Source organism: Bombus fervidus, chromosome 11 (genome assembly GCF_041682495.2).
Source record: "Bombus fervidus isolate BK054 chromosome 11, iyBomFerv1, whole genome shotgun sequence".
Taxonomy (NCBI): domain Eukaryota; kingdom Metazoa; phylum Arthropoda; class Insecta; order Hymenoptera; family Apidae; genus Bombus; species Bombus fervidus.
In genome coordinates this window covers 12201368-12228237 of record NC_091527.1, presented here as the reverse complement: position 1 = coordinate 12228237, position 26870 = coordinate 12201368, and the positions used below count along the sequence as shown (strand labels likewise).

The 26870-nt window shown below is 32.1% G+C and overlaps 5 protein-coding genes across 6 annotated transcripts in view; 2 read left to right on the top strand and 3 right to left on the bottom strand.

The window, feature by feature from the left end:
- Rpt2 (26S proteasome regulatory subunit Rpt2) overlaps window positions 1–26870 on the bottom strand; it is a 51778-nt gene that overhangs the window by 6782 nt on the left and 18126 nt on the right. The window lies entirely within an intron of this gene.
- Window positions 283–15949, top strand: LOC139992173 (uncharacterized). Of its 2 annotated transcripts, XM_072012778.1 has the most exons (7): window positions 450–12955; window positions 13439–13645; window positions 13741–13860; window positions 13949–14206; window positions 15400–15516; window positions 15585–15656; window positions 15731–15949. In XM_072012778.1, the coding sequence occupies exons 1-7, from the start codon at window positions 1184–1186 to the stop codon at window positions 15800–15802; spliced, it is 12618 nt and encodes a 4205-aa protein (XP_071868879.1). In that variant the 5' UTR covers window positions 450–1183; the 3' UTR covers window positions 15803–15949. The 2 variants fall into 2 exon arrangements, with proteins under 2 accessions (XP_071868880.1, XP_071868879.1); XM_072012779.1 differs by lacking the exons at window positions 13741–13860; window positions 13949–14206; window positions 15400–15516; window positions 15585–15656; window positions 15731–15949 and having other exon boundaries at window positions 283–13001; window positions 13439–13576.
- LOC139992218 (ADP-ribosylation factor-like protein 16) lies at window positions 17307–17992 on the top strand. Its single transcript, XM_072012867.1, has 2 exons — window positions 17307–17569; window positions 17672–17992. Exons 1-2 carry the CDS (start codon window positions 17363–17365, stop codon window positions 17990–17992), a joined length of 528 nt encoding a protein of 175 aa, XP_071868968.1. The 5' UTR covers window positions 17307–17362.
- Pic (DNA damage-binding protein pic) lies at window positions 18020–22955 on the bottom strand. The gene is made up of 5 exons (XM_072012785.1): window positions 22675–22955; window positions 22452–22600; window positions 19442–22167; window positions 18936–19332; window positions 18020–18866 (listed from the first exon to the last, which is right to left on the bottom strand). Exons 1-5 carry the CDS (start codon window positions 22742–22744, stop codon window positions 18783–18785), a joined length of 3426 nt encoding a protein of 1141 aa, XP_071868886.1. The 5' UTR covers window positions 22745–22955; the 3' UTR covers window positions 18020–18782.
- LOC139992197 (uncharacterized) lies at window positions 23695–25768 on the bottom strand. Its single transcript, XM_072012837.1, has 2 exons — window positions 25426–25768; window positions 23695–25102 (listed from the first exon to the last, which is right to left on the bottom strand). Exons 1-2 carry the CDS (start codon window positions 25657–25659, stop codon window positions 24071–24073), a joined length of 1266 nt encoding a protein of 421 aa, XP_071868938.1. The 5' UTR covers window positions 25660–25768; the 3' UTR covers window positions 23695–24070.

Below are 26870 nucleotides of genomic sequence, written 5' to 3'. Positions count from 1 at the left end.
TTAAAGTAGAGAACTACAAGGTTCTGCAATCAAAATAAGGATTGGAAAAAGTTTAATTTCAAATATCATGTACTGTATCATTTATTATTAATCCAAACAAATACAAGCAATTCTTCTTTTTTCAGAGTTATTGACAATTGTTCTATATGAATTCATATAATTCATAGAAAAATGTAGCAATGCATCAGTGGACTTTAATATATTAATATTTAGACATGTATTATGAAATATACTTATATTGTGAAATGATTTATAATTGATTGAAATTCTATCGATTGCTTATCTTACACATTAATTCCCATCAATTTTATTGAGATTACAAGGTTTTCACTTTACAAAAAGTCGACTTTATAAAGAGCATTGCTATGTTAAAGTTGACAACGAATGTGAACAATCTGAAATATTAGTCAGTTCGTGACTGAATTTAGGTTTTTAAACATGAACAGTGAATATGTAATTAAATGAATAGAATACGCGGTGATTGTGTATCGAAACATATTTGCTATAATCGCACGACACGCGATAGTGCTTGAACATTGACTATCATATAAAGAAGTTGACATTTTCTAAAAGTAGCTAAGTTTAATGTAACTATCTGACAGCGAAGTATACGTATTGTTTATCGAGATTAGTGAAACTGATTGTGCAATATGGCGATTATATTTGAATAATAAGTACACGTCGTTTTATTATTGTTTCGCTAACGTTGCGGGGATTCTATATTTTTCTTGCAATAATCCGAGGATAATGAGTGTATACCAATTGTGACACACGCGCGCGCGCACTCACACACACACACAGACTGTTGCAATTAAAAATCCTAAGGATTTAATATCAGTCGTAAAGACGTGAGGAGTGAAAAGAAGATTGAGGAATAAAAAAAGGATAGTCCTTTCTGTACATTTTGCACAGAGCTTTAATTTATTATGTATAGTAATAGGTTGTGATATTTTAAAGTTTGTGTTAGTAACTTGATGAAGCATTAGAATGAACATTACTTTAAATGTACAGATTTCTTTAAAGTATTTCATTTTCCAAAATAAGAAGACCCTAATTAGATAAACTATGCAGCATATAAACATTAGTATAATAGGTTTAATGCATTTTAAGAGTCGCATGACAGTGAAAAGAACTGTAGACTCAAATGCACTGTGATAATTAAAGTGTCATAATTAACAGTGTGATGAGCAGCAGTGGATATCGTGGAAGAAGCTTTGGACCACGAGGAGCTCGTACAAATGGTCCAGCCAATGGCTTTAATGTACCCAGATATCCACATCCTAGTTTTAATCATCCACGACCACCACATAGGTTACCTGGTCCTGAGAAATGGATAGAACGTCCAAATTTTCCACCATGGCAGCAGAATAAAAATTTTCATTTGCAATATAGAGGAAATTTACAATATCGACCAAATAGCAGGGGTAGAACAATAGGTGGTCGTGGAATAATAAGATTTTCTGGGCCTGGTAGACCAACATCATCTCAATTTCATATGGGCTTTATAAGAAATCCTATACATACAACATTATTACCCCAAGAAGAATTAATTGAAGATAAGCCTGTATCAGTACCACAAACTCCCTTGCTTGGTTCTGAAGAAGAACGTCAGCAAAAGATTGCAGAAACAGCTGACAAATTAAAGAAAAAATTATCCTCTATAACAGAACAAGAAATTACAAATTTTTGGGAAGATGATTTGCCTATATTACCAAATAATGGTTCTGAAGAAGAAAATACTCGAAATAAAATTATCCCTGAGCTTAGACACGAACCACCTGAACTTAACCTGACATTTACTGACCTTAGAGATATAGGCAGGATTGATTGTAATAATTTAAAATTTGGAAATGTAGATAATGAATCTAATAATGAGATTTCAATTAGTTTTGAGAAGAAGTCTACAGATAATGTAATAAGTACAAATAATGAAATTACAATTATAGATGAAGAAGAATCCTTAATCATCTTGGATTCATATGACAAAGATGACTTCAAACAGTCAAATAAGTTATTGGAAGATGATAAATGTCATGAACAAATACATAACGAATTGTCTGATTTTAAATGCAACATAGAAAACTTACAATTGCAAGATAATAATATTCCAGAAAGTTTGATATCTTCAAACTCAAATAATGTTAATGAAAAGTTATTAACTTTGAATTTAGATGAGAATATAACAAATTTATTACCGACAGATTCAGTACATATTTCACTGCCAGAAAGAGCTTTAGATGTTAATGATATAGAAACAAGTTCTATATCAGTATCAACTACAGATGATCAAAATGAGTTAAAGATAGATTTTCCACAAAATCAAAACATTGTGCAAGTAGATATACAAGATCCAAATAGAGATAACACACAGGATACTAACATCAATATACAACATAATAATCACACAGAAACAAAGCTGCTTGAAGATGATCAAATTCAAAATAATTTACAAAGAAATGTACCCCAAGAGGTAATTCATCAAAATTTGGAAAATGTATCTGATTGTTCTCGAAAGAGATCACTTAATTTTCTATCATCTAGTGAAGAAATTCATTCAAACAGTGTCTGTGATTCTACATCTTCAACATATTCAAATTATGAAGCAAATAAATTAAATGATGATAAGAAATTAAATAATCCACCTGTTTTTCAATCAAAGGTCTTTAATATACCTCCTAGGTTAACTCCAAGGATTGGGGGGCCTAGAGGCCATTGGGTTTTCCAACAGAATGGAAAAAATTCATTTTTTAGAGGATCACAGAGATTATCCTTCCATGGTAATCGAATACCTCCACCAAGACATGTTAAATCATTTAAATCAACCGATTTAGTTCCAGTTGGATTTGATCCACGAGCACCACCACCATTTACGCATAATGTACCTGTTTTAAATCATGACTGTCAGCACAATCCAATAGCGCTATTTTCTTCTAATGATTTGCCTCCTGCTTTTGATCCAAGCGAACCTCCACCAAATATAAGATCAAAATCAGGTACTGAACCATCTAATAAACAAGAAACTATACAGTCTATGCCCTCTTTAGATTTGAAAGGTCAAACACTAAGTACTTGTCAAAATAATTTAAAAGTTATACAACAATCGCCTGCCTTTGATCTCAGGGGACCACCTCTGAGAATTTCAAACGTCTCAGTAACAAATAATGAAAAAATACCTGAATTTAATCCTCAACACCCACCGCCAAAAATTCATAAAAGGGAGGAAACCCTCCAACCTCCACCAATTTTTGATCCGCGACTTTCATCTCAAGAACGTTCTAATCTACTTGTACCTTTAGATGCATCTAGGTCAACTACAGTACCACTGAATTTAATGGACCCATCACCAGCATCAGATTTTAACATTGGTCCCATTGTACCAAATTTTGCACAATTACCTCCTATAAACATAGCATCGCGTCAACCTTTCATTTCTAATGTACAGATGAATTTTTCACCTGTTATATCACAAGCAAGTAGCGGACAAGAAATAATAAGGGAATTTCCATTGCCGCTACCTCCTATGAATATCACTGAAGTTCTTCTACCGCCACCAAAAGAACCTTCAGTGGGAGAAAATTCCAATCCTAATCAAAGCATAAACATGGATGATGGGTTAGAAGATATGCAAGAAGCAATGGAATTTGCAAAGCAAATAATGAACTTGACGGAAGAAACAAACGATAAAGATAAACCCACAGTTCCTGAATTACCATTGACACCATCCAAAATTCCAATACCAATCGAAAGTATACATTGCTCTTTGTCAGTAGAGGAAGGAAATACAAGAAAACAAAGAAAATATAGGAATAAGAAAAGTAGACAAAATGTAGTCTGTGGACCAGAACTAATTTGTGAGAAACAAGAGGATATCAAGGCAATAGATGAGGGACAAAGTGTACAAAGTCAGAGTAAAAATACCGAAAATGCATTATTGGCAAATGATCAAATAAGACCCAAGGTGGTGTTCAACTTAAACTCCAAAACAAAGAAGATACACAAACCGGAAGAGTGGCATAGGACTGTTATAAATATTCCTGAAAACAGAGAAATCTCGCAACAAAGTGCAATTCAAAATTCAAAAAAAGAGAGGGCTCAATCCAGGAGGCATTCTTCTGAAAGTAAAAATAACACGAATGAAAATAAAAATAAACAAAAAGAGGCGAAAATTAACAAAAATGCTGATCCACAAGTCATTCCTATACATGAAAAATCAAATGATACATGTTATCGTTATAAAAATTATGGAGATTTGGAAAAATTACATGCACATTCTTCGAATACAACACTAACATCTAGTGACATAGATATTCAAAAGAATCAAAAATCAAAAAAAGAATCTGGAAAGAAAAAGGTTTTTACTCCAGAAGCTTTATGGAAGGAAAGAGTGATCAGTCGTTTCTTGAAAATGAGTAAAAACGATATTTGCAATATGGTCAATAATTCGAGTCTTCGTAAATTTGATATCGCAATGGAACATCTGGTGAAAGAAAGAAGGTCGTCTCTTTCTTTAGAACTGAGAAACATAGAAGACGAGAAAATGAAAGAATATGATAGGATAGAATTTATGAATCAATTGAACGCGATGTTAGATCCAAGCGCTGTTGTCGGTATTACGGATTTACCTACAGAATTTATTCATCATTTGAGCGAAGTTTTACAACTTGATATACCGTTTGATACTGAATTATCCGAAAGTCAAAATGTAGATATCGAAGAGATTAAAATTATAAATCAGAACGAAAATCTGGGAGTACATTCGTGTGAGGATGTAAGGGAGGAGGGTCTAAGAATCCCATCTTTTACCGAGTATCAAGATCCTCAAGACGAAGAACACGCAGAAGATAAATCTATATATAGTAAAGAAGAATCTATTCACTATTCCTTAAATACAGAATCGAATGTTAATATTTTAAGACAGGATACAAATTCGTCGCATCGATCACTATCAAATGATCGTGAAATCGAGAATGCGCATAAGAAACAACAGCAACCACTATTTAACGAAGCTGACTTGGATGATATATTGTCTCAAGTAGCAGAGAGAACGAAGAGTTTATCAAACACAAGTTTGCCTGTGGAACCGGAGAAGAGCATTGATACAGGTTCAGGTGCTTCACTGGTTCAAACAGTAACAGAAGCTTTTGAGTATAATACTTTCTCACAGATTCCTAACAAAACAGTAGCTGATCTTGATGATATTTTTTCAGCTGGGATAGCGCGAGTCAAACAATTAAGTAAAAGTAATGCGGATATAGATCACGTAAGAGCGCGTAAATCCAATTCCGAAGATCGCAACACGCTTAGACACGAAAGGTATGAAAGATGGAAGAGAAAGGAGCGAGAGGATCCGGATACATTTAGGAATTTAACGAAAGAAGAATGGGAAGCGAAGTATGGGCTAACTAACACTTTGGTAGCTTCAACTATTGTGCGAAAAAATACCTCTAACAGCGCAGAAAATTTAAGCAAAGATGAGAGAAATAATCGGGCTCCGAGATACTGCTCGTCGGATTCACCAATGAGACACTTAAGCATAAGTCCTTTAACCCGCGAAGTTTCTGTGCATAACTTAGATAGATACATTAGCGATCCTAGCGAGATAGAAGAACTACAAACAGCAGAAAAATCGGCAAGTAGTAGTAGTAGCGAGACCAGTTCAAGTAATTTCAGCGACAGTGACGAGGAAACTGTTTCTTCCAACGTGACAAAATTGTTGAAAGTAATAAAGGAAAAGGAAAAGATCGCGAAGCAAAAATCGCTCAATGAAACCATCAGAGATGAAGTAGTCGCTGAGATAGAAAAGGAATGGAAAGAAAAGAGTAAACACAAGGAACGAAAATCTCGCAAACGTGAAAAAAGGAAAAAAGATAAGAAAGAGAAACGAAGGAAGGAGAAGAGAAAAAAGAGGAAGAGGAATTCTTATTCGGGTTCGTCAAAATCTAGCGAACAAACCGAAGAGTTTCGGGTATTGACAGAGGATGAGATCAAGAAAGAAGTAATCGTCAAAGAGGAATCGATGAGCTCGTTCGAGGAGAATGCTTCGTTGAACGACAGAATTAATAATACTTCGGTTAATAAGTCAGCTGACTCGCTAACTAAATTGCAAAGTTTACAGACAGAGGAAGACTCCACTGTACTTTCTGCTACTTGTGAGACCGTATCGTCGCAACCTAAGAACAAACCCACGATTGTTTCTGTAGTGACGCAACCGAAAACTAAAGCACAACTGAAACAAATGCCAGAATCCAATAATGCGGAACAGAGGCAGATTATGGAGAAAGTAACGGAATTTACAGAGAATAATACAGTGAATGTAGATAACGAAAAGACGAAAGATCTTCTGGAAATGAATAAAGATTACGAAATAGCGACGAGTAATAACGAACGGATAAACAGAACTTTATCTATGAATATCTCTTTACATCAAACTAATATACCTTTACTTACTGAAGAATCATCTCCGTCTATTCAATCGCACAGCGAAGCTATCAGTGATAATAACACAACGCATGTAATGTCATTTACAACCCATAGTAGTTCAAATCTTGTTCCTGACACTAGTACGAATAATCAGTCTGTTAATCAAAAAGCATGTACAACTACTTACTCGGTGGAAAACAAGAGTGGCGGTTATAAAAAGATAGATATAAAAGCATATAAAGAGCGCGCGTTGCAGAGACGTTTGAACGAATTAGGCGTATTACAAAAGGCTCCTGCAAATTCTGCTTCGTTAAGTCGAGAATCTCAGCATTCTCTATCTACCGATAAATCTAACGTTGAATCGTTAGAAGTAATAAGCGAAATAAAAAGTGAAATTAATACGAATAAAGCACAACTAACGGATCCACGGTTAACTAGGGTAAGATCAACGAGTACGCCCACTTCGGAGGATTCTGATAAAGAAGAGGCTGGAGAGAAGAATAATTTGGAAGAAGAGCATCAGACCATGGATGTGGCGCAAGAAACTAAAAATACCGATATACAACCGAAAAACGTCAACGAGAAGAATGAAACTCGATGCATAGATATTGATTCAAACGCTTTTAAAGACTCTGTAAAACGTATGGAACGCAAAAATGATAACAAATCCTTGTCGAAAGTAATTATCGAGCAAGAATTCGACGAATTTTCGAATAAAGAGAAATCAAAACTTGAATCAGAGAAAAAGCCAAAGAAACCAATTTCAGATGTTGACTCCTCTAAGTTTAAAAATATTCGATCAGAGGGAAGTAAAGAATTGAAATTGAAGAAAGAGAAAGCTAAGAAATCGTGTGAAAAAAAGAAAAAGAGTTCGAAGCCGAATGAATCTAAATCGATAGAAGAAAACCCTGTAGAAAAACATTCGCATAAAAAGACGCCTAATGGTAATAAAAAGGTACCGATTGTAAGTTCACATGCCACCGATCAAAGTGAAGTTAAAAAAACAAGCAGTCATAATATTCATGAAAATTTATTTAAACTTCAAACTGTTGAGACGTGCTCGGAAAATGCAGAAGTGACAATTGATAGCAAAACTCTACAGAAACAAGTTAATACCCATTCCATGGTAAGACAAAACGACCAAGTGCTCACTGATAGTAACAGAGAAACAGTAAGCGTTAATAAAAACGTTGCAGTAGAAGATAATGAAATAACTATTTCGAACCAGCAGGTTTTAAATGAAGAAATAGCGAGATCCCAGGATCAAAACTTAATAAGCTCAGAAAATGCAAAAAAAGATGGTGAATCAAATAAAGAAATGGGAGAACATACGACTAAAGTCAATGAAGTGAGTATGTTCGCTGAATCTATGCCCGCTGTAAGCTTGAACAAACAAAAGGATATATGTAACGACATGTCATCGGTAGGCTCAACGTCTGTTGGTCATATTCGATCAATTGGCACTGAAAAATGTATGACAAGTACACCACCTCTTGTTTCAAACTATGTTAGCGAAGAATCTCATTCGTTAAGCGAACAAATCGATGTTGATATTGAGAAACACGGTGATACAATTGATACTAAAAATTTGCAAAATTCCAAAACCGTTGATAATTCTACTTTGGATACGAGAATCCATTCGGAAGCTATTGTTAAAAACTATGATATAAATGTAGAAATGATTGATGTAGAAGAACAGGATAGGACTATGTTTCGGTTAAGCCAAAAATTAAGAACTTTGGACAATTTTACTAAAGTACTAAAAAACGAAGCGAAATCTCCAGATAGTCGGAGTAGTCCGTTTAAGGGTTTTCTCGCGGATACCATCGATAATGATATTTGTCAAGTATCTCTATTGTATCATACAAAAATGAACAATACAAATATCAAAGAAAACACGATAAAAGAATACAAAGATCCCAACCAATGTTTACAAACATGTTTCAATGATAAATCCATTATAGAATCGAAAAAGGAAAATAAAGGTGGCGAAGAAGATTTTTCTGAGAAAATGGACGAAGAAAACGAAATATTCTCAATTTCTAATTTAGCAAAAGAGCAACAAAATGTTACAGAGAAAACGATAGATCATAGCTTAAATGTGAAAGATAATACCAAGATTGATGATACGACGTTGGAAATTAAGGATAAAGATATAACAACGAAAAATGATCAAACTTGCGATCTTTTTGCTCAGTCGAAATTTTCATTTCTAGCTAACGTAGACGATCGTCACGATACACTCGACGAAGATAACCAGTCATTCATTGTTTTAGACGAATATATAGACGAAACAGATGAAAAATCGATCAAGAAATTGAGCTCTTTTGACTTAGATCTCGAAGATTGCATTGCGCGAGATGCAGATATTTTTACGACTAAATCATTACAGGAACGAGAGAATTTGACGAGTGATATTAGATCATCAAGTTTTAACTCAATAACTTTTAACAAGTTGTCAGAAATTTTTGATAAGAACAAATATCATAGAAAACGAAATCCAACTAATATGACATTTGCGTGTGAAAACGAGAAATTTACTTTGTCTCAAAAATCTACTGCTGTTTTTCCATCAGAGTTATTTGCGGCTGCAGAGAAGACTGGAAATACTACAAATCTATTTTTTCCTATACCTCCATCAAACGAGAATTTAGAGGCAAATTCAAAAATATCAAAAACTACTAAACCTATTAACTCAATTAATTCAGAAATTTCAGTAGAATATCCACAAAATATTATTAATGCAACAACTGAAAATATTTCTCAAAAATGTGCAACGATCGAACCATCATCGATTACAGAAATAAGAATCGAAGAAAGGAATGAACATTGTACAGATGTATCAGAGGATAATTTACTGCATAATCTTCAATCTTCTTGCGCAACCGAACCAGTAGTTACATCCCTTGAAAGTGAAAGTTCACAAAATTTAAATGTTCCAATAAAAATTGCCAGGAGAAAGTCGATAGAGAACTTTCGGAATACTGCACCAATACCTGAAACAAATAAAGAACTTCTAGAACTAAAGAAAGACCAGCAAGTGGATAATAACTTGCTAGATAAGCAAATATCAGTTCCTTGTGAAATAAGTACGTCCATTGATAGAAATTTATCTATCGATTGTAATAAAGAATACGAGGCACGAATTTCGAATAAGTTGAATAAAAAAGACAAGAATAAGACTTTAAATAGCATAGACAATAAATCAAAAAAGAAATATAAGAAACGGAAGACTACTATTTCGAAGAAGATAGCGAAGGAAGCAATGACATCAGATAGTGTAAAAATTAAATATCCAACCATGAAAGAAGCTGTCATGGCTAGGATGATCGAAATCGATGTTGAAATCCATAAATTAATGACAGAAAAGATGACCCTCTATCAAATGTTAACAAGCGATACTTTACCGAACGACAATAATTTACAACAAAATAACGTGACGCGCGAAGACATAGAAGTTGAAACGCCAGTAATTAGACCTCGAACTCCATCCGCGTTAATGACACAATTACTTCAGAATATCGAACCTAATCCAGTAGTAAATCAATGTGCCAAGACAACTATAGAAAGTTCACCTACAAAGGAAAATTCACCTACAAAGGAAAGTTCACCTACAAAGGAAAGTCCGAATAATCCTATACAGTCAAATAAATCTAAGACATCGTATAAACACGATCATCATGCAGAGAAAAGGGGAAGTTGTACTTCTACTTGTGGTTCCGATGATGAAGAGATGGCATATCATGCCGAAGATACTAAATCATCTAAAAAAAGAAAGAGACAAAGCTCTGAAAGAGCGGTTAAAAGATCGGAAAATAAATCAGATAGTCAAAATGTATGCACCAAAGACACACAAAGTACAGTTACAGAGAAGAAGCAAGTTAATAACGCAATAAAAGTAACCCTAAAAAAAATCAATACGAAACGAACAACAATAGAACAAAATTCTGATCAGGTTTCAATGAATGAAACTATATTCCAAGAAGATATCAATAAAGATATAATTAAATCTCAAGAGACTGAAAACATTGAATCTGTGGAACCTCAAATACTCAACGAAGACACTATTGAAATAAGAATACCAGAGCTTAACAAAGAAAATCATTTAACAAAAGATTGCGAAGAAAAACATGAAACCTCAAACAAGACAAGTAATGACGTAGATTTAGTAGAAAAACCAATGGAGAACAAAACACCAGAAAGGTCATCGATATATTCGGATGACAGCACTTGGGATTCTCTTCTTCAGAATCCAAGCACAGATGATCAAAAGAAATCAAACACTGGCCTTGCTTTGTTAGAGGAAACGTATAAGAAAGAAATTGCGAAAACGCGAAGAATAAGAGCCGAAGCGCGAAGAAAGAAAAAGAAAAGATTAGAGAATTTGTTACAGATTGTGAACACTTTAACTCCTGATGAGGAGGAGTTACCACTGTCAGCTTTATATGCTAAAAAATTGCATCAAAAGAAACAATTACTGGATTCTTTTCAACAGCAAACTAAACAACAAACAGGTAATGATCCACAACTGTGGAAGAACGTAGTTGAAGTGATAAACGCAGTAGCAGAAAATAGAACAAAAGATCTTTATGTAGAGTCATCAGAAAAACGGTTAACTACTAATTGCTCTGAAGGTGTCGTATCCGCTATATCAAATCCAGAGGTAAACTCTGAATTTAGAGATGATAAGGAAAAACAGATTATAAATTCCTCACTAAGAAATCTTAAAGAAGTTTGCATCGAACCATTGGTCGATGTTAACATTTCTGACAATAAAAATGAAAGGAATAATGTTTCGAAGAAAGATGATTTACAAATGTTATCTAGTAAATCGCAAGAATTTTTAAATAATGAATACTTCCAACAAGATTTGGAAATCAGTGTGTCATCAAACATTGTAATGAATTTATCCGAAACATGTACAGATGATACATCTATGAATATCGAAGCAAATTTAGTAAAATCCTTTGTACAGCAAGATGTAGAAAATGATAATGTGAAAATCAATCGATCGACCTCAATAAAAGATTCGGATTCGTGTCTTACGGAATCAAATTCAAATAATGTTCGCGATGGTCAGAATATCTCGAACGTCTTGGAATATTCGGAAAAAGCTGAAAGAAAAACTAATATGGAAACTATTGAGTCTACTTTGCAAAACAGACTAAGTAATACTGATGAGAATATTGCAACACAGGAACCTATTAACAGTCAATTCGTAAGAACATCAGAAGATACTCGAAATAATTATGATACTTCAACTGAATCTAACAATGATAAAAATATTGATATTATGGATGAAACTACATCAAAGGATAAATTTGGTTTTAAACTAGAAAACGTAAACGAAGCAAATATGCAAGATTCCTTAGTTTTGTACGATGAAGATAATAATGTTGACAATACTGTTGAAGAATTCGATTGTATACCTCAAAATGAACGCTTTATAAGTCTCAAAGAACATAAAGAATCACATAAAAGAAAAGATATCGAGCGATTTGATAAGACTGCATGCGAAGAAAATAATAATCAGAATTGCGCATCTGTTTCTTCTTTTACTGAGAATACAGAAGCATTAAAAAGCGATGAAGTACTAAGTAAGAAATCGTGTAAGCATAAGAGAGGCGGTACCAAGACTGCAGTTCGACGAAGCTCGAGATATGCCGAAGAACCTATGAAACGCATAAAATTAGAGATTGATGTAACCGTCCCAAATACTGAGCAGGAGGAAAAGAATTTCAGGATGCAGTTTCCAAGTACATCACCATGCGAAGAAGTCGAAACTATATTAGTAAATTCTAGAAGGAATCGTAATATTCAAAAGCCAATAACGAACAGAAAGCGACGCACACCTATTCTTTCAGAAGTTGAAGTTGTAACACGTGAATTGAATTCAAATAATGAATCTTTAAAAGGAATTAAAAGACATAAAAAACATACAATGTCCGAAATGATGAATTGCGTGGTACGGATAGTAGATTGTAGACATACGATTTTAAATCCGAATGTAAACTTAGACGTATTACAAAACTATGGAATATCCAAAATTAACACATACGTCTATCCTAACTCTACTCAAATGGATTCTTCCGTAAGTCTTATGGAATCAACATCAACCAAAGATTTGTCTACTGTATGCAAGACATCATTGAGTGAATTACCACGAAGTCAGGCTTTAAAATTGATTAAAAAATTTGATGATACAACACGACTTGTTAATGACCAAATAAATTCAATTAAAATTAAGAAAATACCAAGATCTACAAATATGGATTCACCTGTAAATAATAAAGAAGAATGTGCAGACCCCGATATCGAAGTTATGCCAGTTTTAGCAAAGGAACCTATTACTGTGGACATTATACAGAATTGTGATAAGCCAGATATTGAGATTGTGGAAGAAAAAACGATAGTTACTAAGAATCAACAACACAGCAAGTCTGGATCAACATTGACTGCAATAGATATAAATGATGATAAAGAACTACCGAGGACGCAATATACGGTCCATAAAGGTCCTATTTTAGATATTAAGGTAAAGAAACGGAAGCGTCGTAATAGAAAGAAATAATGACATGAAAGTATGTATTAAAGTAAAGCATAAGTATTTTTATTTTTTGGCATCAAACTCTGTGATACTTTCTCTTCTTTTTTATAACATAGTAGATCCAAATATTCTTTGAAACAAAGAAATTGTATTATGGTTTTAATTTGTATAGAACCATTATACTTTTTTGCTATTATATTTTATTCTTCATAAAATATTTATTTTATCATATGAAGTGTTCTATCGTCATATGATATATACAAATGTAAAAATATATTTATGTAAAATTTCCACTCATTATTTTCCTCTTACTTATGTTAGTGTTATTTCTATATTATAATGCAGTTATTTGTTATTTCTCTTTTTATCTATAATCATGAAACTGTTACCATTACAAATAACTTATTTTATCAGAATCCTACAGGTTAGATTAAATTTTACAACTTAATAAAAGGGAAGTATTTTTTCTAGGTTTTTGAGAATTCATTCCTAGCCGCAAGTGAAGATGGCAGAATATACAGGTACAATCAAGCATCTAATGGAATATTAAACATCTACAAAGGTCATCAAGCAGCAGTAACTTGTTTATATGTATACAATACAACTAGCACAGATATTAGCAAAGAATGGATGTTCTCTGGTTCATTGGATGGAACCTTACGATGTTACAACATAATGGTAACAGTAACAAGTTTATTAATTTAGTATAATACATACATGTTGTTAACTCCTTTCGCTACATATTATTATTTATTATATATAAATTTCATTAGACTGGAGTACAAGTGAGAGATACAGCAGATATAGGTAGCCCCATACAATGTATGGATGAAGCATGGGGAATAATTTTTATTGGTACTAAGTCAGGGCATGTATCACGCTATCATATAAAGGTTCGTTGAAAAATGTTATGTATAAAATTGTTTTTATCGAATATGTATGAATATCATTTTTGTAACAAAGAATGTATGAATATTTCAGTCAGGTGCTATTAAAGGAAACAGCATACAGTTCTCAGATAAGTCTGTATTAGCTTTAAAAGCAACTAATGAGGGTCCACGAAGAGTTCTTATCGTAGCATCACGTAGTCAACCGATAACGATACGAGATGCTCAAAATGGCCTATTTCTTCGCACAATTTGTGGTCAAAAAAGTCACACTGTGTATAGTTTGATGCGTGATAATCATTTGATTTATTGTGGTACAAGTAGCACATCTATACTTGTCTTTGATTTTACGGTTTGTAAAAATAATATATATAGGTACAATACAATCTCGATTATAAGAACTAATAAGGAAATAGATATATTTGGATAATAGAACGATAGCATTTTCTGTGCTAAATGTCATATATTTTAAACCAAATGATACAAACAAACAATTAAACATAACATAAAATCTTTCGAATCCCATATCTTGCCTCTAGGTCATATATATATTTTAATGCGAGTGATTTTTTCCAGCTGCATTCGTTTCATGTTTCGAACCATTCAAGCACTTTTTCGAGAGCTACAATTGCCTAAGAATAAAAAATTAGAAGGCACATCTTCATTGTAGTCATCCGTTCATTTGTCCACTTCTTGATCCAGAGTTTTGTTATTAACACTGAAGAATTTCATTGGTACATACTTACGTGCCAATATTATATTTCTTATCAAATTGAAGCCAATCTATTACATCAGCTCTGTTACGATCTTCGCATTTTGGTATGCTATGTAGCGTTGCAAGCCCACGAAAAAGTTTTTGTCCACTAATGTTCATTTGATGAATACTGTGACGTAATTTAAACTTTGGTGAAAATTAGGATTTTCATTTAATTTTTCATTAAACTGCCAAGCTTCCTCGCATATAACCGGCTCTGATATAGGTATTTCTTTATGTCTACATTGTAGAACCACTAGTAGCGAATCGTGTCGGAATCATTATTTTTTGCCAGTTTTGAACTTGTTTGGGAAGTGCTAGCATCCGATGAGTCAATATCCTGTAAATAATTTTTTATTGCTCACTCTTTATTTTTTATACCACTGACCATAGATTTTCCAACACCATATTCTTGTGTTAAGTTCATTGCATTCTCGCCATTTCTCAACTTCTTCATGATTTTATATTTTGTTTCAACTGACAATATTACCTATTTCCGTTCTGACAACATTGTTGCCGTGAGGCTTTGAATATAAATATTATACTAAAATGCTGTGAAGAGTTTGTTCGAATTGAAAAGTTATCTTCGATAATTTTGATAGAAAGAAGTAAATACTGCATGGATTACATACACACATAGTATGAAACGTACCGATAATAAAATTATCCGATGATAGAACGCTTGAATAATGAGTGTCCGGATAATCGAGGTTCTACTGTATAATCCTCCATGTTATCATTGTAATACCGCATCATGTAAAATTCATTCTTTGAATTTTTTTATTTTATAGAATGGCGAACAAACAATGCAGTATGATGCTGGTGTAGGAATTGTATGCATGCGTCTGTACAAACAACTATTGTTTGCCGGTTGTTATGATGGAAATATTTATGTATTTAATACAAAGGTTAGTGTGAACTTAAAAACTAATGTTAACTATGAAATAAATTATATTAATCTTTAAACAAATTCTAGGATCATCAACTTGTATGCAGTATACCTGGACCTGGTAATATGTTATTAAGTATGGAAGTCATAGACAATAAGGTATCCAAAATATTCTATTAAAATGTTATTAGAATATTACATTAAATCTAATATTCAAACATTTATTTTTCTAGATCATAGCTGGTAGCAAAGATAAACGTTTGCAGTCATGGCAAATGCCACGACAAGTACGATCTTTGCTATAGAAAGTGAATCAAGTTTGGATTGACAGATCCTAGTCTAGTCGTGCTTCGAGGGAAAAGATTATTAAATTTGGAGTACAATCTGCCTACGAAATCATTGTACAGACTCAGAGGAGTTACTTTGTAATATATATACATATATACATTTTATTTGCGAGAAAATGCACATAAGTAATATATATAAATATGTTTGTACAGAAAATTAGATAAATTATTAATATTGCGACAAAATCAGTACACTCAAAAAACGTGGTAAATTCTTGTCTTTTATTCCATTTTGTAAACTCGCGCTAGTAGGAGTAAGCGTACCTTGTGCCTTGTGCGTAACATGTGTGCGAAATGCTTTTTTTCACATTCTTTAATACTGATACAAGAGACATAAACGTGATTACAAAGGAGTGCACCCTTTATCGTTCAAAGGTTTTGAACCTTTGCACTTGTTACTTTTTCTTTTGTATTTGGATATATATTTAGAGTGTTATATGAATATGTACCTATAAAACAGTAACACAGTAAGTGTAAATGCTAATAATAATTATATTTATTGTTTTATATTAAATTTGTAGGTGGCCTGACAGCATTTCGCAATTTGCTTGATTAATGCAAAAGATTGAGGTGTGTAAAGCCAACTTGTACGAAAACATTTATTTAAATTAAATCAATAAGAAGTGTGAGTTTCATCGCATCGATGGAATTTCCGAATAAGAACCGTTGTAATAATTTGTTTTGTTGAACTTATATTTTTCTTTGTCAATTGTTACGTTATTTTTTAGGCTTTATTCCGTAATTCATAATTATTTTATACCTTTTATCTTATATTATTATGAAGTAACTAGTAAAAGAAAGATGTGTTTCTACCGATGTTATTAACAAAGAATGTTAGAATGTGATTGTAATGAAATGTATATGTTAAAGAAAAAAACCTGTCTATATTATATATTGCAAGAAATGTAAAATTTTTTTAAAAAAGCATGGTGTGCAAACAAGTTCTATACAATTTTGGTTTATCTTTAACATATATTATTTCGTTCATTTCGCATTTTACTTATAAAAATAATCATTTACATGCACATCACTGAACGTACTACGTTGTATTTTACAAATTTATTGTGTATCTAGTATTTGTTACATGTAACAATAAAACATTGTTCTCGTATCTTTGGCAAAACATTTGTTTTTGAGAGTAAATTTTTTATGTAAACTGGCGGTAGTAATGTACACAATTTTAAAATTTTGTATATTAAATTGTGCGAAAGTTATGAAACGTGTACTGAAATACCTAAATCTCATATATCGTTTGTTAAAATTTTACTAATTATATCGACTTAAGAAATAATATTTCTATTCTGTAATCTACGTTATTAATTTTCATTTCACAAATGTTATTCTAGATTTTTATAATGGAATAATCAATTGATACTAATATAACAGATAATCTATTCTCTATAGAAACACGTTTGTTAAATCAATACATTTCTGTACATATGAATGTCATGTTTCATGATCAATTTACAAATGCATAACAACTTCAATGTTCCTTCAATAAGTATAATAGTGTAAAAGATGTGTCTTTGTCTTGGTCCTGTTAAATCGGGTAAAACATTTTTAATGAAACGGTTACAAGGAGATGAAATAGATAATGCAACTCATACTGTTTCTACGAATGGCATAAATCTTTTTACAATAAAAAATAGTACCGGAGAATTTGACATGATTATTAAAGAAATAGGTGGTAGTATGGCACCAATATGGAAACATTACTTTGAAAAGGTAAATCTTTTTTTCGAAAGGATTGTGAACAATAAAAATATATAGGTTGAAAATTTTAAATAAACCTTCGATAATTTTCTAAGTTATTATCCTGCTTTTTAGACACGGAAGCTTATTTATGTAATAGATACAAGCAATCTTTGCCAAATAAGCGCGGCAGGAGTATTACTTTATTCATTATTACTCGATCCTAAACTGCGAAATATAAAAATCGCATTAACATTAAACAAAATGGACCTTTCTTATCGTCAAATGCGCAACGAAGCCTTACTTATACTTCATTATTCACGTCTACAAAAGGAAGCTACGCAAGAATTATCTATATTTGAAACTAGTGGAATGACCGGTCAAGGTATCGAAGAATTAAGAAACTGGTTGTTTGATCCAACCACTTTAAAATCTGCAATAAATGCAAACAAGTAAATTTAATATATATATATTACGAAAAAATTTTACCAGAAAGTGAATATTTTTTTATTATTTACACTCAATGTTACAAAGATATAAGGATTCTACGTAACTTTTCAGCAATTAACACCGATATAATTGTAATATAAATCATTAGCAAATCTTTATCAAGTTTTGCAATTTATTACGCTCAAAAGTGGAAGTATTATCAAAAGTAAAGTTCATTAATTGAGCGTATAACATTTTTATAACTTGACGTCAATGTAACTGATTATTCAATTAAATAGTCTTTAACACTTTAAGACATTTAAAAATAAAAGATAATTGTCGCAGTCGATCAAAAAGTTTTTAAATTCATTTAAAATAAGTACTATTTAAATAAATGTTATTAATTATTGTAAGAAATACGTTATCTTCGATATCACAATTATTAAAATATCGAAATAGGTGTACACACTGACGAAACAGTATTTGAAGCGCGGCTTTGTCAATTTGTATGAATAACAAATCCTTAAAATAAGTTCAAAAACTTTCTGACCAGTTTTCACATACGCATATATAAATATTTGAAGTAAACTGTTATTAAAAAATTAAAGTACAACAATACAGATGTACATAACGAAGTATCTTCACAAGAATGGAAAAGAAGAAAAATGTATTTTCCTACTTTCTTGTACTATTAATGATAAATAGATAATTGTATATAAATTTTTTAATTTGTTACCCAAACATTTAAGATTTTTCTTATCAATCTATCTGTGAGCTTTTCAAAATAAAACTATACAAATCAGCCAAAGAACTACATCTAATGTATTCTTGTGAGGTCTTCTACTATTTTTACAAGATCATCCACTGTTGCTTCTTTTTTCATGCCACTAGGATCGTCGATCTATAAAGGAAAAAATGAATTAAAAGTACAATAAATTATATATATAATTCAAGAAACAATTTTATTTACCATTAGACCACTTGCAACGTCTGCCATTTTATTAGGACTCAAATCAAGAAAACTTTCAATTAAATCTCCATCTATAAAACCTTCACACTGCTCGATTTTTAATTCAGTGTTAAAACTTCTCCAAAAATTGTGTTCTATTTTACCAACACTTTTTATTACACCTGTTAATCTTTCTTCAAGATTTCTTAAGAATTCATAAAACGTGAATGGAATTTGTGTGACTAAACCAATCGCTCCGCTAACAGTTCCAAACAATACACAACCTTGTGTAGGTGTACTTGATTCACCTAAATTTTGCATCACTAAAGATCCATGTCGGAAGACATTAACCATGTCACCTAAATGAAATTGTCCAACTTCCTGCATTTGTTGTCTTTCATCTTCTGAAGTAGCCGCACTAAAATAGATTTTAATTTATTATTTCATAATATTAATAAATATAAACATTTACATTCGATACAAATTTATCTTTTTATTTAAATTAATTTTAAAAATTAATGTCTCACCTATCTTTCTGACAAACAAATAGATTGAAGCAATTTTCAGCACCTAAGAAAGTATCATCATCTAAAATTTCAATAGCAGTCATCCAATTTGGATTATAATCTCTTGCTATTTCTTCAAAACAACCTTCCATTGTTTTATATTGCAACAAAGTGAGAGATCTCATAAGATCTCCAACTAAAATGAAATCTCCTTTTGTTTTCAAGTAAAGGGCAATGATATTATTAAAGTGGCTGCATTCTAATCTGAGTTCCTTTTCTGCTGTCCATTCAAATAAACGAACAGTACTGTTGATACTAGCAAGAAGTTTTCCATTGAATTCAGTTAAAGAATAACATGATCCTTTGATCTCCTTTTCTGCTACTTGCGTAAGTTTTCCATCACTCCAGTGATATAAAAGTATTCTACCCATCTTCGGTTCAGTTTCATCTGGATGAACAAGTGCAGTTCCAACTATATAATAGGAAGTAGGATCTTCACCTAATTTCGTTGATATCAATGATAATGCATATTCAGTAGGCATTAACATATGTGCATGTAAAACTTCGAAAGTATGTTGATCAATAATGAGTAGATTATGTACTTCAATTTCTTGGCAAATGTCACTAGCTGTATGTCCTGTAGGTTTATTGTAAGATGCAATGTGACTGCTGCTAGATGTTGAAGCTGCTTGTGTAGATGCAGAATGTCTTACAATACTAACACCGCTACTATCCTGGATATCAACACGCATCGTTATTACTCCAAATGTTTGAGAACTTTCCTGATAAGCAATTCGTCTCGGTGATTCCCCGAGAGGTACAGTCCGAATATGTAATTTTTGAATTTCATCGATTGTTCCGATTGTCACTGTACTATCAGTTGCTAATGCTAAACTATCCGGATATGATTCTGCATTTAGAGAACACATATGATTTACTTCCTTTAGGTTAACGTTGCTGAATACTAGTTTGTGATTTGACGAATAAATTACAGTAGGCCTATCGGAACATGCGAAAACATTAGTGGTGAATAATGATCTAAAAGTTCTTAAGACCGTCGGTTGCGTACCTAAGGTAACTTTCTTTTTGTCAGAAAGTATACCATTTTGTTTATGTAAAGTAAAGTAATACATGCTGCCATCTCCAAGAGCACAAAGCAAATATGTATTACCTTCGAAACATGTCATTAAAATAGATCTAGGTATAATTTCACCACCGAGTAATTCTTTGTTAATTTCTTCCAAGGCAGGTAAAGTTAAGATACGAACAGAAATATGTGTCCATAAACCTACCGCAGCAATTTTTGCTTCTGTATGACCATCCAATGGAGATATATCTAAACAAGCAACTTCATATTGTAAAGTAGCAAATCCTTTTGGTACAATTTGTCCACATGAAATTTCCATATAAAATAAATCATTTCCAGTAGCACAAAGTACCTGTGTGCCATTGCAAGCAACTACACTAATAGTTCTTTTATTCTCTGGTTCCCATTCAGAAACAACTGTTTTAGTTTCATGTGAAATTAATCTGGCAGATGTTGGTGTTATCTGAATAAATAAATCATTTGTAACATTACCAGTATGAAAGGTTTGTTCGTCGGCAACAAAGCCTGGAATATCTGTTTCTTCAACTTCTTCTCCATTTAAAGTCAAAATTCTGGTTTGTCCAACAAAAGATAAGACCAAGGTGTTGTCAAAATTACCACCACCAACTTTTAATGCCCACATACCTTTGATACCTGGTAAATCTATGCTTGCATGTTCTTCAATACCTATTCCATTTCTAATAATTCTAAGAGAACCTTCCTTAAAAGCTCCAGAACATGTAACCATTTGTCCTTGTCCTTGTCTTTCAAGATCAACTACTGCCATGTCAACTATGGGTGCCAAATTAGTAAAAGTTTCCATTGGAACACAATACGAACCATTTTCATCTGCTTTTGTAATTAATTTAACTAACTGTGAATCACCCAATCTACTACCAACAAATATTACTCCATTATCTAAATATGTAATACATTCAGGTATGCTAATTTCTCCTAGAAGTTCAACCTTAAGATCTTTCACTACTTGTGTACCATCTGGTTTCTTTTCTTGTTCCACAAATAACATAAACAAATGTCCAGCCATATCTCCTAACAAATATCGAAGTCCTTGATTATCAACTTTAGCGTAGCATGTAATAGTACTCTGTTTTATAATTGGAGGTACAACTGCAACATATGTGTTCCCATCATGGTACAATATACTTTCTTGGCCTATTATTATTGCACCACAAATAGGTGAAGGTACAGGAATGACTATCATAGCTTCACGTTCTACATTGTCCTGTCTCCAAGGTACTTTAACAAATTCTTTATCTCTTAAAGAAATTTCATGTGTTTTGACATGTCTTCCATTAATATCTTGGTGAATTAGAATCAAAGTGGGATTAGCACATCCATGAAGAAAATTCACATCTTGTACTTGATGTTCTTCCATACGTATTGATGATGCTTTTAATTCTGGATTGTCTTTGTCAAGAGGTATAATTTTAAAAAGACCATCATACAATCTTAAACCAATTACACGTGCTTTAGGATCAATCACAGCTTTGATTCCTGTTTCAGAAGCCTTTCCAATACGGTCTGCTACATTTCCATGTGCTTTTGTTATAATTTCTATATTTTCTCCTTCTCCAATACATTCCAAAATCATAGCATTATAACGTGTAGTCAAAAGAAACAATAGATCTTTTTTCTCATGCTGCAGAAATATATTATAATTCATTAATTATATATTAAATCATTTTATTGTGACTTAAAATTCATGCTAATGTACCAATACATATATGTACATGTATGCATCAATGAACCCATGCATGAATCAAAGATAATTAATTCTTTGTACACGTACAAGGTTATATTACTCTTAATAAAACTATTACAAATACGTGAATTTGATTGTATTAAATATTAGCATAGAAAACACAAATAATAAATAGGATATTTCATGAAAATTATAAAACAAAGATACTAGTATAACCTTACCGGCGGCCTAAAAAACTTAACGACTGCAATTTTCCCATAAATTCCAACTTCTTTCAGTGGTCTTAACCCCTCTGGAGTAACAAGATATATTTCTAATCGGACATTTTTTGCTAAGATGAGATTCAAATCCGTAGGCGAAGTAAAATTACCTTTATACGTAAAAAGAAAATAATTGTTTATCTACGTAAGCAGAAAATTTTATTGTACATCTATTCCTACTTACCTGTCACACATGCAGTGACAGCTGTAGGCTTGTGTGCCGTTACCACATAATGATGAGACATCGCTTTCATAATATTTTGTCCAACAGCAACTTTTGGAAACTTGTTAATACTTCAACCATAAGATATGACCAAACCAAACACTGGCCTTGCGTGCTTTTCAATTTCACGCGCCACGAAGTTAGCAACGTTTCACAGTGTATTAAGCCTGGTTCGCAATAAACACAAGGTCGTGTTTAAAAATCCTTTTAGCAGAAGTTATTTCTTCCATTATTAATTAGGCAAATTATACGTACATACATATACACATATGTATATAGTTTAATTGAAAACATAGTCATAAAAAAGACGTGAAAGTATGTGTATTATATTCAATTACAAAAAATTGTCAATCAAATGTTAAAAATTTTCTATTATTTAAATTCACTTTTCAAAGACATTTTTTTATATAATATTTCACATACCACTGTTTTAACAAATAAAAGAAATTAATTTTTACAATACATTTTACAATATATCTTACGATAATAACAATATGTTTATTAAACTTTTATGGTAAACTTATACTCTACCATAATAAAGCTATCCCATAATCATTGGATTCATATTATTAAAATCATTTTAAATAAAGCTCATTCATTTCATTTACTTGAGTTAAGTTTCAAGAGAATAATTATAATAAAAAAAAAGAAACTTTGAAATTTATTAAAAATTTGAAGTGCAAAATATTTTTAATATATATTTTAAATATATTCAGACCATAAACTAATATCTACCTTGATACCTTAAATGTATACAATTGTACAATATCACATTATTTGTAACATTAATTTACGTCTTTGATTAAATCTAGTTCTATAATTTATTAGTTAATGATCTGTGAACCCCAAATTTATATTTTGTACCAGCAAATGGCAGTTCATTAAAAATTATTAAATGATAGAGTTAGAAGATAATTCAAGTGCATCATAATTAGTACTAAATGAAGATAAAATACCGTTGTAGAGAATACATCACAAATATACAACTCTTCTGCAAATTTTATCAAGCACATAACAATCTAGTCTGCACAGATATAAATTTTACTCTTCCGTAAGATTAGGTATGTATTTCCTACTTCATTACACATATTCGAGTTTACACAAAACAGTCTTAAAAGAAACATGGGAAGTAAGTTGTAAGGACACATTCAAGGATAATCTAAGGTTACATATCTATTATCAGGAAGAGGATTTTTTACTGCATAAGTGCAATTGTATTGCATTTAAACCAGTCTTGTTTCCTAAATTGGTAGGATCAAAGCAAATATGCAGATCCAATGACATGTTTAATATGACTTGTACGTTAACTCTTAAAACATTGAATAGACTTTCGTACATAAAAACAGCTCTTTATAATTTATGTAGGGAGACCATCAATTTTTTGAACGTTTGCATGGCCATTTGAAAGATTAACTGGAGTCATAGATGCCTTAGAATTGTCACTTGAGCTACTATCACAAGTATCACTTTTACTATCAGTACTAGACACAGAACTATCTTTTCTTTGACTACTTTTACTTCTAGAAACATATCCCATAAGTTCCGAAGAAGAGCTAGAATTTGGAAGGAGACAACTACATCTGCTCCTATTCCCATTACTTGTACTATCACTGTCGCTTTCGCTATCAACACTTGAAACTGGACTCCTGTGCCTCTTAGCTCTCAATGATTCATTTTCCCGTTTTAACTGTTCATTCTGTTGCATTAAATCATCGATCCGTTGCTGACAGATTTTTAATTTTTTTGCTGATTCTGAATCTGTACTACTACTGTTGCTTTCCAAGTCTCGTTGTTCTGTTTGGTGGAAATTTTTACCACGTAACCGTTTTGTCAATAAATCTACTTTTGCTTCTAACTGAAGATATTCCTGTATCAGTTCTGATTTACTTAATGTGCTTAATCTTTCAGCATGAAGGTCTTCATACGCAGTTGAGAATTCCTTTGTTAAAAATTCTTCTTCGTCTTCTGGAGACGAATAAAAATAATCTTCATCAGAGTCAACACTGAAACTAGAATCTCGCGTACGAGAAGGGGCCGGTGGCTTTTGAAATGTAGCAGGTAATTCTGAAGATGCAGCTTCTGAAAGTTTTTGGTCAAGATCTGGAAGATCACTGTGATCATCCATAAGAAACTGTGTGGTATTATATGGTGCTGGAGGTTGTCTACCAGTTTTTGCCAATCGACCTCTAGATCTATATCGCAGCTGTTGTTGATATGACAACTGTTGTTTAGAATATGGTTTTAATTTTCTATGCTTAGGTTTACCTCTACGAGTCTTTCTCTTTTTCGTTGCAATATCAATTCCATCTTCATATTGACCTCCCTCCTGATCTCCACTACCACTACCACTTTCAAATTTTCCAGAATTTTTTACTAATAACTTATGACACTAAAACATACAAATATTCAATTTTTTTATTATCTTATTATATATTATGCTATATTAGACTATATACATGCAAGTGTACTATATTAAGAATATTAAGATTATTTAATACGATCAGTCTTAATTGAATTTCATTATAAAAATAATCTAATAATAATAATAATAATATGAATATAATATAAATATAATATATATAATCTAATAATAATAATCATAATATAAAAATTATAAAAATAAATCTGAAAAACTAAAATTAATAATTTATTCGAAATATTAAAATTTTCATATGGTGCATGTTATAAAATGTTAGAAAGAAAGTAACTTACAGTTTTCTTATTGATATAGTCATTTCTGTTAGCATTTTCTACAGTAGAGAGCGACACTTGTTCCGTAACAGGCAACGATGACGCCGCAGGCGTCGGTTCTGCTTGTACGCCCTTCACGTCATGTACTTTATCAATGCCGCCCGACATTTTCTCCATTATAGTTTTGACATTGTGACTTTCCATATTTATAATATTAACCAAAATTTGGCGATTTGCAGTGCTACTACCACTCATTACCGTTTAAAAGCACTACCTGACCCACCGATACCTCCCGCTCTCGTCTTATGAATCGTACACCATCACTGCAAATAGCGACTGAATCGCCATGTTTGATTTGTCCGTGATTCCTAGCGATAGCGAAGCGCGACGTGTGCTAACGTTTCAGGAGGAGTAGGGAGTTTGTTCCAAAAGGTGGGGCAAATGTATTTGTTCCCACCAAACCCCCCGCCATTTTCGCTTATCCTTCAAACACTGCTCCCTGAGAGACTATGGCGACTCTTCACTTCCATACACTGCACCCCTACACTCTTTATTTAATGTTTATTGTCTAGAGTGAACGATAAATGTACACGGCAAGTATACTTTATCATCATAGTATTTCCGAAACATTGGGTATTTCAATGGTTGTATGTTTCAAGAATATACTTAAGAGTCACAAAGAAGCTAAATCAACTGACTATCAAGATAAATAATTTTGTTCCTGAAAATGTAAGCACTAATAGTAAGTACTAAAATGAAGTAATGTATCAGAAATAGAGTTGATCGATTTAATTTCAGAGTGATTCATATTAGATTGTACAAATGAAATTTGCTATAATTAACAATTCAAGTTTTAAGTAGGTGACTATATTGTAGGAGGAATGTAAAAAGTATCGTACTTTCTAATAAATTGGAAGTCTTTTCAAGTCGATTCCCCGCGATATTGTGATTTCGTTGTTTGTGGTTCGAAGTTTAGTTATTCAATATGTTCCCTGTATATCTGTGATTCTGTAACTTTACTAAACAAGAACCTTTAGTTTCTAGCCAGCACTCGATTGAGTTAGGTGAAATGGGCTTATAAGTCGTAAATAGAAAGTATGAAGTTGTTTTTTTACATAAAATTGTTCATAGTTAATTACAAGTTTAATAACGTCTCTACTACTTTTAGGTGAGATGTATATATATGTATAGTATGATTGCAAGAGTGTATGTATGTGTGTATGTATACATATATGTATATGCATGTAAGTACATGCTGTTTTCTATGCTACGACTGAAATGATAGCAGTTTTATGTCTTTTTAATGCAACGTAATTTTGCTGTTTATTACCAACGACGCTTGATCTCAAGAAATTTCCGGAACAGTTTTTTTTATATAAGTTTTTTTTATATATCATCGGAATTGTCCAATTATTTCTTTGATTTTGTAACATACATAAGATTGACAAAATAAATCACCTCTATTT

Coding starts and splice junctions, on each gene's coding strand:
- LOC139992173 (XM_072012778.1), top strand. CDS start 1,184: ATGAGCAGCAGTGGATATCGTGGAAGAAGCTTTGGACCACGAGGAGCT. Junction 13,861..13,948: donor TATCACGCTATCATATAAAG/GTTCGTTGAAAA, acceptor TGAATATTTCAG/TCAGGTGCTATTAAAGGAAA. Junction 15,517..15,584: donor TTTATGTATTTAATACAAAG/GTTAGTGTGAAC, acceptor AACAAATTCTAG/GATCATCAACTTGTATGCAG.
- LOC139992218 (XM_072012867.1), top strand. CDS start 17,363: ATGTGTCTTTGTCTTGGTCCTGTTAAATCGGGTAAAACATTTTTAATG. Junction 17,570..17,671: donor GGAAACATTACTTTGAAAAG/GTAAATCTTTTT, acceptor CCTGCTTTTTAG/ACACGGAAGCTTATTTATGT.
- Pic (XM_072012785.1), bottom strand. CDS start 22,744: ATGAAAGCGATGTCTCATCATTATGTGGTAACGGCACACAAGCCTACA. Junction 22,601..22,674: donor TGTCACTGCATGTGTGACAG/GTAAGTAGGAAT, acceptor TTACGTATAAAG/GTAATTTTACTTCGCCTACG. Junction 19,333..19,441: donor TTTGTTTGTCAGAAAGATAG/GTGAGACATTAA, acceptor AATCTATTTTAG/TGCGGCTACTTCAGAAGATG.
- LOC139992197 (XM_072012837.1), bottom strand. CDS start 25,659: ATGAGTGGTAGTAGCACTGCAAATCGCCAAATTTTGGTTAATATTATA. Junction 25,103..25,425: donor ACTATATCAATAAGAAAACT/GTAAGTTACTTT, acceptor TGTATGTTTTAG/TGTCATAAGTTATTAGTAAA.